The following is a 12937-nucleotide window of genomic DNA, read 5'->3' on the forward strand; positions in this document are numbered from 1 at the left end:
TTGAAGGAAATTTTAATGCCTGAATACAAATTCTGGCCTGTTTTATGCTACTTGGTAAGTGTTACTTATGTAAAATGGCTCATGGCTGTCCTACTGCCAACAACTTCTGGAATAAGAAGTCATCTGTGCAATTTATCTGCTATATCCAACATAACTAGCCATTTTGCTGCTACTGGAATATCTATACACAAGGCAAAGTGGCACATGCCTCATTTGTGCAATGCCTCTATGCAGATAGAATTACTTCTGCTGTCCCACCAGTTTTACCCTACAGAACTATGTCATGTTACCACACGCTACAAAGATTTAGCCAGATAATCAACATAATTTGGTTTAGCAAGAAATGCATTATTCAAACTATATCAAAATCTAAAGATGAACATCCGGTAATTGAATCCTTAAATCAGTAAATTCTGTGCATGGAATAGGATTTATTTTGCTAACCCTTACACTGAAGGAAGCATTGATTTAATTCCATGATTAAAGTTCCTATCAACTAACTTAACATGGATAAGTGGTACCTTGGGTTACAAATGCTTCAGGTTACAATCGCTTCAGGTTACAAACTCCGCTAACCTGGAAGTAGTACCTTGGGTTGAGAACTTTGCCCCAGGATGAGAACAGAAATCACACGGCGGCAGCAGGAGGCCCCATTAGCGAAAGCACGCCTCAAGTTAAGAACGGTTTCGGGTTAAGAAGGGACCTCTGGAACGAATTAAGTTCATAACCCAAGGTACCACTGTACAATGCTGCCTACACTTAGAGGACAAATGTAAACACAGATATCTGAAGGAAAATTCATGAAAACCAACTGAGCTTCAATCCCAGAAACTAAGTACAGACCTGTGGTGCTAATTTAAAATGTCATGGTTGAACTAGCCCTGGAAGCCTGAAAAATACTATCTAGCAGAAGTAGACCCAAGTAGGTTCCCTGAACAGTGGTAATGACCTCAAATGGCTCTCAGCCTCTAGAATGTCCCTTCTTTCTCTCATACAGTGAGGGGGGGAAGTATTTCATCGCCTACCTAATTTGCCCATTTGCCCTCTGACGAAGAAATGACCAGTCCATAATTTTAATGGTAGGTTTACTGTAGCTGTGAGAGACAGAATAATAACAGGAAAACCCCTGTTCTTGTCCCTGACATCCTTGGACAGCTCTTTGGTCTTGGTCATGGTGGCTACTTTGGAATCTGCTGGATTGATTGCTTCTGTTGACAGGTGTCTTTTGTACAGGTACTGTAACGAGCTGGGATTACAGGTAAGACCTCTCCCTTACAGCAGATGCTTCTAATCTCAGCTCATTACATATAGTGAAGATACCAGGTAGCTTGACATCTGGCTGGTTGATAGGGGATCAAATACTTATTTCACTCATTATAATGCACACCAGTCTCTGACCTGTGGTGTGGTAGAGTCTCCTTCTTTGGAGGTCTTTAAGCAGAGGCTTGACAACCATATGCCAGGAGTGCTCTGATGGTGTTTCCTGCTTGGCAGGGGGTTGGACTTGATGGCCCTTGTGGTCTCTTCCAACTCTATGATTCTATGACTTTTGTCTTCTGGGTTTCTGGGGGTTTTCCTGTTGTTATTCTGTCTCTGTTGTTATTCTGTCTCTCACAGCTACTATAAACCTACCATTAAAATTATGGACTGGTTATTTCTTCGTCAGAGGACAAATGGGCAAATATAGCAGGGGATCAAATACTTTTTCCCCTCACTGTATGCTCATAAGACGTCCACTTCAGCAATCTTTCCCACCTAGTCCAATCTTCATTTTCTCTTCTTTACAAATTTGCAAGTTTGCATTTATTTCATGCTCCCCCATATGATGTCTTCCCTTTCTGTCTATTTGCCCCCCAAAATTCTCTAAGGACTTTAGAGAAATGAGAAGGATAAGAGCAACCACTGCTAAATAGAGATAGTATTGCACTTTCATCAATCATTCAGTTTGTTTCATTTATACATCAATATCCACAGCATATCACCGCATTGACTCTATGAGCAACAGCCATAATACTATAAGTTACTAATTACTGTATTATTGACTATTAAACGTTGTTGTTTTTTTTGCTGTTTTCATGTGTCAATTGCCTTCCATACCCAAAATATGCCTAGTTCTTACACTGCTTCCAAGCTCTCATGATTTGCAAGGTTTAAACCTCTGCATTGTTTCATCTGCATGAAAGGAGGGACACAAAATCTTTTAAATAAATAAAACCTGACAATTCTTTAAGAATGAAAGGTGTATTGTTACATATATATGCAGCTCCATATTTTCCAATAAAATAAGCATCAACACCCACTGTCAAAGGATAGAAACAGACTGCCAGTATATCCAACTGTGTAATGGGATCATCCTCCACCCCCACTCAATTGTTTTGTATTTTCTCTACTGTAAAATCCACCAGGATGGAGATGAGATACTTGAAGTGGAAGCCACTCCAGGTCTGACATGGCAGTTGTTGCACATTGCTGAATCTGTCAAATGAAGAGCAAGCACAAAAGGAATTTCCAAATGCAGCTGCTATTTCCCATTTGTTAAATCCTTTTATTACACCATATAAGTACACAGCTGGGAAATACTATAGAGTGGGAGTTAAAACAAAATATTTTGGCTTCCAGACATTCAGAACACACAAAGGACTCAGTGAAAAGCAATTCCTGATATCAAAAGGGAGTGAAAGTTTGAAAACATTTCTAGTCAATGTGTAGGGTTTGGTGGTGGTTGTCTTTTTTTAAATAAAAAATAAAAAATGATAACATTAAAATTCAATATAGTATATGTTACTCTTGTTATAACTCAGAAGTGCCGCATACAAAGAATGCTGGAAATGACTTGTATAGTAATTTTTTCAGGCCCATTTCCATATTCCACTTTCTTTTTTTAATCTCACACAGCTGCATAGGGTAGACACTCTAAAACCTCTATTCATACGTTATGAATTGGCCCCAATATGTAACTCTTCACATGAGTGATTTGCTCAGAAGTGCAACATCTCCTAACATGTCAGAAAGCATGCAGTGGCGACTTCAACAACAAAAGATCTGTGTATCCCCAACAGTTCCACTGTGAGATGCTATGCATGCATCTTCCATGGCTAAGCTTATGGACCTGCCACTTCATTCAGATTGTCAGAGAAAGAGAAGGGCAGGGGTGCCCACTACCGCAATGTGGACATGTGATGTCACACGCACACTCCTGCACATGCCTCTGCATCTGAGCACCCACCCAGAAAGGGTGCCTTGCTGGCTGGAGGTAAAGGGTGGAACTGAACAACTTATCTTTGGAAGCAGCACTGTTGCCGCCTGCGGGCTTTTCTCATTGATTTGTGGGTGCCTGGCCCCCACAATTATATTATTGTGGGTGCCCAAGCACCCATGGCCTCCTGGAGTTGGGTCCTCTGGAAAGCGGGGACTAATTGGTGGCCACTCTGAGGTTCTGGACTTCACTTTCTGGTGAGGTTTTATTGCTGTATTCAGTCCTAGGGCTTAGGCATCTGACTTGAGAATGATTGATAACTACATGTCCATGACTTTAGTACCTATGGATTCTGCAGTTTGTATTTATTATTCATAATTATTAGCCACATCCCATTCATATCTAAATTACAAAGAACATGCAAATTACAAAATGAAACTACAAAATAATCATAACACAACAGCACGAAGAGAACAAATAAATTAAAGCAGAACAGTTCTTAAAATCATTGCCCAACAAATCATTTAGGTCTTCTTCACACCTAAAAGCACTTCTGGATCTGTGGACAAGCAACTCTGGAAAATTTTTTGGAGTGTTCCCCCCCCCCCAATGTGCCAACCAGAGAGAGGTTGTTCTTAGCTAATTCCAATGTTATCAGTTGCTTACATTAAAGAAACCTTTAAATGTGTTGCTGGTTTCTCAGTCACTGTCTGTGGTAGGTTTTGAGCTGCTGGAGCTGTCTGGCAACCCTGAACAAGACATTGTGTAAAGATATTTCTGTAAACAAAAAAAAGTGGACATGTACAGGTTTTAGAGGTTGCTTGCAGACATCTGCAAATGCAGTTGGGGTTGAGGTGACCCAAAAATTTGTAAGTCTTGCACAAAATGATAGCTATGATTAAAAATAAATAAAATCAAATTTGCTATCAGACATGGAAGATTATAACTGGAGAAAATGTTCTTATAATTCAGATTTGTAAAGGGGTTTTGTAAACCTGTTGGATACTACTGGCCCTTAATAATATGACAAGGTATTGTTTTCTCATTCTCTGTGCTCCTTGCTCTAGGCTAAGTATGGTAGACATGAAGATAAACCGCACCTTTCAGTGTCACTTTGACACCCATCTAGCATTTGGTGTGAATGGTTTTTAAAAGTTGTTTCTGCCATTGTAAGAGAAGTAGAATTGACCCCAAAAGCTGCAAGAATAAAAACATCAATTTTCAATTAGATTTCCAAGGAGAGGCCTTGAAACACTACATGGCAATTCACACCTCACCATGATTAAGGAATACCTGGAACTGTGGAAGACCAACACAAATGCTTTTTATGCATTTCCCCCCACCCCACCCCTATGTCAGGGTGTATTTGATCCCACCTGTCAATTGAAGGTTAAATGCTGCAGTCAATCCCTAAGCTGTTGTATTTCCCCATTAGTTCAGATATCGCCACTTTTTCTGACTGATCGACATTTATAATTTCAAGCGACATTATTTTTGTTTTTTTTTCCTCTGTAAGCTTCAGGAATTCAGTTTCTGCTTAGGACCAACTACTACCACTCACAGGCAGTCCTCACTTAGGTGAAGAATTATGTACAGCCTACTGGATCTCTCCTTAGGGACATGTGGTTAACTACTAATGATTTTCAGGAACTTTATCCAAGAAGGCTGGGGTATTTTTCAGAAACAAGAAAAGTGAAACCAGAAAGCTAAGTCACTCGAGCAAAGTTCATGCACCTGTTTCAGAAATCTGATAATGGGAGTGTAACTTGTGGCTGTTTCAGCTTCTTGAAGGAACAGCAAGTATTGACATGAAGTTGCGTCCCACCCACCCCCTCCCCCAGAAAAAGAGAAGTAAATCTGAAGGAAGATTTGCAAATATATTGAAATGTAGATTCCGTTCCACACTGTCCCCCCATCCCATCTCCTTTTGAGTTCTTTACTATTCCTCTCTCCACTTTTCAAAGAACATAAAAGGTTCAGTTACTGTATAAGATATATGTTTGATCACATTTAATTTTTAAGCTCCTAACACCTGGCTTCAGGGACACATTTTTCTCTCATCACACAGCCTGAGTAGTTTGTACCTTGGGGGAACACAGCAGGTCTGGGAATCCTATTAGGAGTTCTCTCACAATTATGGGGAGGGGACACATTTTATCCAACTATCAGCACATCTGCTGCTGTGTATCTGAAGTTTGCAGGTTAACAAAGAGATAGAAATAATTTCCCACAAACTGATGTGTCACACGCAGCCTGAAAGAATGTTCCCTCAATATGTTTTATACAAGTTTCATTGTGTTAACCAAGCTGCTCTAGAGAGATGCCCTCCATTTAAGCACTGGGTGCTTTTGTCCAAAGTCCAATTATAAGTATGAGGGATGAGAAGGAGATAACATGGCTTTTGCCATTCTCTCCTCTTCAATGCCAAGTAAAAATTACATTATTTAAGGTGTTTGATCATTGGTCCTGGAAAGAAGGTAGGTGAGACAAGAGCCACCTCTGCAGTGCAGGACTCCACTGGCAGGTCTGAAACCAATGAACTTAAAAGAACAACACATCAGTCATTAGAGTCAGACATCTGTGGTCTGTGGCAGGGGTAATGGTGTTCTGAGTTGTGAAACCAAACTAGACATGACGTTATCTGCATGGTGAACAGGGTGGAAGTCTTATCATGGCAATAAGATCTCACATTGGGAAAGAGGCAGTTAGCTTTGATGAGCTCAAATACACTTTAGAACAGCCTTTTCTAAATTCCAGGTGCTAGACTACAACTTCTACCTGCCCAGTCAGTATGGTCAACAGTCAAAGACAATGGGAGCTGTAGTCCAAACATCTGGAGGCAGGTGGAAGCTGCTTTAGTTCCCTGAAGAAATTAGCATTACATTCAAGTGTATCAGCTCAGCCATCACTGACAGAGTCTTCATAGCCGTGACCACAAACACAATACAATATTAATAAGGTGAATGATGCCAAGACTTAAATTAGGAAACGGAAAGAAAATGATGATAAACAGGGGCAATTTCCTTTTGGCAGTGAGCTAATCCCATGACTTCATTCAAGAAGACCTGTATACATATAAGAGGAACTGCTTAGCTTACTGACATTGACGCACTGTGTCATTTCAGTTTGAAAATATCCTGATTAGGAAGAGTTGCCTAAAGCAACACTCCAAAGGTTGTCACAGATTTAGGACATACCATTCTATGCTGGGTTGAGATAACACTGTTCCAGTCAGCGTCTTGTTGGATTGTAGTGACTAGAGTTGGTAGCTCCTCGGAGTGAGGTTTGTTGTGCAATAGGGTGTGTAGAGGCAGATGGGAAGCCACAAGCTCTTCATTGTTGCCTTCTTCCTGCTCCTGTGATGCTAAGTCCTGGGTTGTTGCTTCCTCTCCATCAGCTGCAAATGGAGAGGTGGCCTGCTTGGAAGACATTCTTCTACAAGATAAGAAAAGGAAACACACAGATGCATTCTATTAAATTTAAAAACTAGGCTGCAAATACAACAAAAGGAAAAAAATAAAGTCAAAATAGGGAGAGGTCTTTTGCTTGCATAGGGTTTTAGTGTTCTGTTGGGAGCCACCCAGAGTGGCTGGGTTGGGCAGGGTATAAATAATAAAATTATTATTAATTATTATTATTATTGCTACCGCGTCCAAAACTAATTTACTATCATATCCCTAAACTAAGTGTGGTTTGCCAAGAGCCCAGGAGCAATATCAAAGGAAATAATTAGTGTTTGTAGTGGCACACCAGCTGATGCTGGCAAAATGCACTCCTAGGCATTGATATCTCTTGGATCTCTAGTGACAAGGATGGATCAAGGAGCATCCCTCACCTTAACAAAGGCTTGATCAAGACTAGGGGTAGGCAACCTAAGGTCTGGGAGCCTGGATGCGGTCCAATCGCCTTCTCAATCCGGCTCACGGACGGTCCGGGAATCAGCATGTTTTTACATGAGTAGAATGTGTGCTTTTATTTAAAATGCATCTCTGGGTTATTTGTGGGGCATAGGAATTCGTTCATTTTTAATTTTTTTCAAAATATAGTCCAGCCCCCCACAAGGTCTGAGGGACGGTGGACCAGCCCATGGCTGAAAAAGGTTGCTGACCCCTCATCAAGACACTACTGCAAAAATAAGAATTTGGGGTAGCTGGATTAAGTTCTCATCTGTCATGTGAATTTCAGATTTAAACAAGTGAGTCCTCTGTGACTTAAACCCAGAGAAGGAAGCGGTTGGTGCAGCCAGAATAATCATATTGAAATACCAGAGGTATGTGATTTCTCCTACCCTTGGTACCATAAAGCTCCTAATGTAAATACACAGTTTTTCCTCACAACCCAAAGGTTTTTCCTGCATGTTCTCTTAATTTAAGTGAGCATGTGAGAACTGCCTATTTCAGCATTTGTACAATTAAGACAGAAAACCACTGATCACTTGATTATGGAATGTGTCCCCTTGCAAAACAGAATCTATAAGCCACTATCTATGCTGCTCCAAATAAGCCCTATGATATATTTGTAGAGCATAATAAATAAATAAAGGATCTACCTCTTGAAGTTTGCATTACTTGTTTCTAAAATAGTTTTCTATTTCATATTGTTCCTTTGCTACTAGGTGCGAAGAATTTGGAATACAATCAAATGTATTGGATCAACGATAAAGGTATGCATTTAAAATCTCTGCTTTATTCTAAGAAGAATATTTGATCTTATCTTTTTAAGCCTTTTCCACAGAAGCAGACTCATGATAATGTTCAAAAATAATCATTTCAATAAAAATAGAAAATTTAAAAAAATACTAATTTATGAAGAAACAAGAAGACAATAACAGTTCAAGTATATTAATGGGGACATATACTTAAGATATTCTTAAGAAAATTTAGAATATCTTTATTGCGAAAACTGCATCAATAACTCAAGAATGAGGTTTCCACCTTAATTACTCTTTAATAATAATTGATTTCATACCATTTTCTTAAAAATGCGCAAATCAGTTAACAGAGGAAACCACATGAGCATTTTTCAAATTAGCAAATCATTAACTCAGTAGTACTGTTTCTATAGACAAATAATTACTGATTAAAGAGGATGGAAATCTGAGACTAACAGTTAAATTTACAGATCTGACACATGCTTTCATGAATATTACAGTGAAGGAAATATCAAGTGTAAAGAAAAATAATTAAGTTAATTCCAATTTAAACAGTAGTTTTTAATGTAACAGGCCAAGTTTCACATAGGATTTAACAGCTAATGCTAAATTTCTCACAATTAATGAGAAGAATCAGATTTAGTATCCTACAGTGAACAAAATTAATATTGGTTCAGATAATCTAATTATATACATTTTAAAATAGAAGTATTACAGGCTGTTTGACATAAATTTGAAATATATCAAAACAGTGATACCTGTTATGCAATAATAATCATAACAACCACAAACCTTACAAATAACTTTAATGCTGACCTTTAGACTGTGAGTGCAAACCAAAGTACTGTCAATGACCAGAATTATCTTGATGTTATCACTGTATGTACTACACTAAACTAACAAAATAGCTGAATCCTTGAAGTTTATTTCAAACAGTCAGGACAAAAAAAATATTCTCCAGTTTCAAATTCTAACTACTGCAGGATATTTTAACCATTACATTAGTGTTGCAGTCGCAGAATCCTGACATTAGAAAGGGACAAGTCAGGACAAATATTTGGCATCAGTGTGCAAGACATACCACCTTATTTTAAACATGAAAGCTAAATGTACACTATTCTGATTACCAGCACAGTACAATTGTGAATAAATCTCCAGTGGTTTTAAGGCAATGGTGCATTTAAAACAGTTCTTAGAAGACGATTCTATTCACTTGAGCATTCGCAGGCATCTTCCAATTACAAACAGGGCTGACTTCTTCCAGAAGGAATAAGCTCTGGCTGCTTTTTTCAGTTTAAATTAATCATGACACAAACCCAGAAATGAAAATGTCTCTTAAGAATAATTCCAACTACAAACTGCACCAATGAATAACAGTGCACAATCCTAATTAAATGCAACTGTGCAGCTGTGAAAATAGGTTAAATCTGTCCAAAGCTATGAGATGGCTTTTAAAGGCTGGTTTGTTAGGGGGTGTTTTCTTAAGGAAGGCTGGGCTCTCGGTCTTAATCAGCCAATAAATTATTTCCTGCAATTACATTAAATAGAAAATTATCTTCAAATTGGGAATGTTAATTGAAAATCAAAATTCAGAGTGAAGTTTAGAAATTACATGCTGAATATAATTAATCTGGAAAGACTTCACCTCCGTTTCATAAACAGGATTTGGGTAATTCCTCAAGTGACCGTTCTGAAAGCTACCGAGTTAACAGTGCAATTACAGTGGAAACATCTTTTCTTTCCATTTCATATTTGTTTATTTATACATACATATGTCAATGTTGATAAGGACGCATTAGTAAACAACTATTCAATGCACAGATAAATACACCTTAAACAATATATCTACTCAGGATACTTAAAAATAAATGTTAAACAACATGAAAATGTTTTTTATCATAATTGCAAAGTTTTGCCACAAATCTAGTATATCTGTGCAGAAACACTTATATGCCCAGCTTTTTGTCTGTTTATCTATGTACACACAGGCACATAATCTGCAGGATAAGACAGCACCAGATCCTGAAACTTCATAAGCTATTCCTATTTTTGTCTCTGATAATACTGCATGTATCAGAACAGAGGATTCGAATCTGAGCATCATCTACCAAGAAGAGATGGTCCACCCATGATGTCAGGTGAAGCAACTGCCTCACATGGCAGGAAGGCTTCCAGAAGGTTGCACAGAATGGAATGCGACTCTCAGGTATTTTTAAAAAGGGTTTCCCATCCCTGAAATACTGAGTCAGTGTTGCAATAAATACAGTGGTACCTCGGGTTACATACGCTTCAGGATACAGACTCCGCTAACCCAGAACTAACCCTGAACTTTGCTTCAGGATGAGAAAAAGAAATCGTGCTCAGGCAGCACGGCGACAGCAGGAGGCCCCATTAGCTAAAGTGGTGCTTCAGGTTAAGAACAGTTTCAAGTTAAGAACGGACCTCCAGAACGAATTAAGTACGTAACCAGAGGTACCACTGTAGTTAAATTGGCCTAGGTGCTAGTTATGCAGAATAAACAAAAGTCTGTTTGCATTTTATAATGCCTATAGCACCTGTCTTATAGACACTGCTATATTTATTGTAATGAACAAAATAAAAACACTACATCAAATACTCCTGAAATATGCTCTTTAGCTGCACTTTTGAAACTGCCTGAGCACTAAATAGAGCTATGGGTACTGTACAAACTTATGCTATTTGTACTCCTGCTGCTGCACTTTGTCCCTATACGGATAAGAAATATACCAACTAGAGAAGGGAAGGGAATAAGGAAGTGGATCCAGCAGGTAGACCTGCCCACCTGTCAATCAGCTGATGCCACAATGATATCTGGTGACTTAAAAAAAAGATGCAAACGTATGGACCGCAAAGTGCTGACAAATCAGCTGATTGTTGAGTTTTGTGAATCCTGGTCCACAGTGGGCCATAAGACCTGATGATTAGCCAACTGTACTTGTGAAGCCCCATTAAAAGTGCTTTGCAAGCCACTGCCAAATGTGATGATCGGCCGACTTTAAGAGGTTGCAAAGCCAAGTTTGCAAGGCTTTGCAGGTGCCATCTTTCAGCTGCTTATTTGTGCCCGCAAAACCCATTTTGGCACAGCCATGTCTTTACCTGCCTCGTACCAGATGTCAGATGTAGGGCAGGTGCCAAATAGCATGATGTGCCAAACAGGCAGACCTATCAAGTCTAATTAGGACCATGGGCTACAGAATAGGCAGTCTGGGTGGTGTTTTTTTTTAAAAAAAAACAACAACAACCCAGCATGTCCCAGGTGGAAATAACAGGGGTAGAAGGCGGGATGCCTCGATCATGACAAATCATGAACAGAAGGAGGTATGCTGTTGGAGGCGAGGGTGGTTTGGAGCCCTGGAATACCTGCTGTGACTACTTTGCAAGCCACTTTGAGGACAAAGTCGTGGGCATTTGTGTCAAACTTAATGCTATTGATGTTGCAGCATGCCATGAGGTATTTTATATTTTGAGCTTGGGGTTCCCTCTGTTAAAACCCATGGGCAATGTGGTGCCCTCACACAGACACACCCTTTTGGCTCCTCCCATGGGCCCCCTGCCTCTCCCAATTCTTATCAGTATTTTTAAAATAAGTCTTTCTTTGCTTTGAATTAGGCTACCTTGGGGGGGGGGGGTTGAGCATCACCAGTTATGTCGCTATTTTGTGTTGCCCTCAATGGTTTTTAAGATTTTCAAATGGGCCATAAAGTTTAGAACTTTCCTAAGCAATTGTTTCATGTTGTGGTACAAATTTAACCACTGAAGCTGCAATTTGAAGGGAGGGGCTTCTTAACCCTTTCCCTCTTAACCCTTTCCCCCTTATGCCATATTGCTGCCCCAAACCACTCTACACAAAATTGAGTTATACTTTTATTGTTTTACCCAGTGAGATCAAGCCAGCTTTGGGAGAGTGATTTTCAGCAGGAGTGTGGTACAAGAGGGAAGGAAAAAGAAGCCTATTTCTTCCCACTGTGGTCTTCCCCTTCAAACCTCTTTTTTTTGGAGAGGGGGACTGTTGAAAAAGAATCACAGAACCATGTGGAATAATGAAGTTCCATTCTAGAGAACAGGGCCAGTAAGGGGAGCACAACTGTGATCTTGAAGAACTTACTAAAGTTTGTAAAAACAAGTTTATGACCATCTACATCTGGGCGAAATCTGTGGTTCTCCAGATGTGGGGGCAGTAGATTTCCCATCATGCTTCACTAACAGTCATCTTAGCTGGCAGTGAGGGGAGCTGTAAGTCCAGCAACATCTGGAAGGGCAAGAGTTCCCCAACCCAGATCAACATGATCCTAAGGTATTTTCTGGCATCCTCAGTACTATTTAAAAAAATAAAAATGCAAATCACCCTTATTCTAAAAGTGGTTTGACATTGTGCCACTTTTTCGTTTACCTAATATTATTTTTGTGCGTAACAAATTTATAATGACAGTGAAATCAGTTCTTTTCTAGAAGTTGTTTTTTTCCAAAAAAAATTATTTTTTTAGAAAAGAATCCCTCGCCACTTATAACCCCTGAAAACAGGGATTTATAATGGAAGTGCTGACACAACCCTAACTAAAGCGGCGCAAATGGTGCTGCTATAATACACAAAATCAAGTTCTATTATTCTAAACTCTTCTCACTTGTGGGGTTTTTCTTTACTGTGCTCCCAGACAAACTGCTGAAGCATGAAAAATTTAAATGCAATCAAATGGATCCAATTCCACTTTCCTAGAAACAAGTGTCTACAGTGGTACAGTCGTAAAAGGAGAGGCATCCAATTTGTCTGATGCTCGTTTTTAAAAATCTGTTTATAATACTGTGCAGTAGAGGAATAAGAGGAAATTACAGCCACTGCATTAAGTGACTGTCAGGGGGGATACATTGTATGACATTGAGGGGAGATTGAGGTACAAAAGCATTGCTGAAATAAACTGTATGACACCATGCCATGCTGAGATGTGAAGGGTCCCCACAAGTTAGATACATATATACATACGTACATATATGCATACAAACGTACATACATAGGAAGAAGGAAGGAAGGCAGGAAGATATGTATGTATGTAATTTGGTAAATTCTGCAAGCA

At 39.3% G+C, this 12937-nt stretch overlaps 1 protein-coding gene across 50 annotated transcripts in view; it reads right to left on the minus strand.

Annotated features, from left to right (window-relative positions):
- The window catches only part of SOX6 (SRY-box transcription factor 6), a 451086-nt gene that overhangs the window by 246504 nt on the left and 191645 nt on the right, over window positions 1-12937 (minus strand). For 45 of the 50 annotated variants that reach the window (XM_083704983.1, XM_083705002.1, XM_083704991.1 and 42 more), the window contains one exon: window positions 6394-6631. The exons of the other annotated variants lie outside the window; for them this stretch is intronic. In XM_083704983.1, the coding sequence (XP_083561109.1) occupies window positions 6394-6627 (234 nt within the window). In that variant the 5' untranslated portion in view covers window positions 6628-6631. The remainder of the gene's footprint in view (window positions 1-6393; window positions 6632-12937) is intronic. 50 annotated transcript variants of the gene reach the window in all.

Source organism: Podarcis gaigeae (assembly GCF_964106915.1).
Source record: "Podarcis gaigeae genome assembly, chromosome: 1".
Classification (NCBI taxonomy): Eukaryota; Metazoa; Chordata; class Lepidosauria; order Squamata; family Lacertidae; genus Podarcis; species Podarcis gaigeae.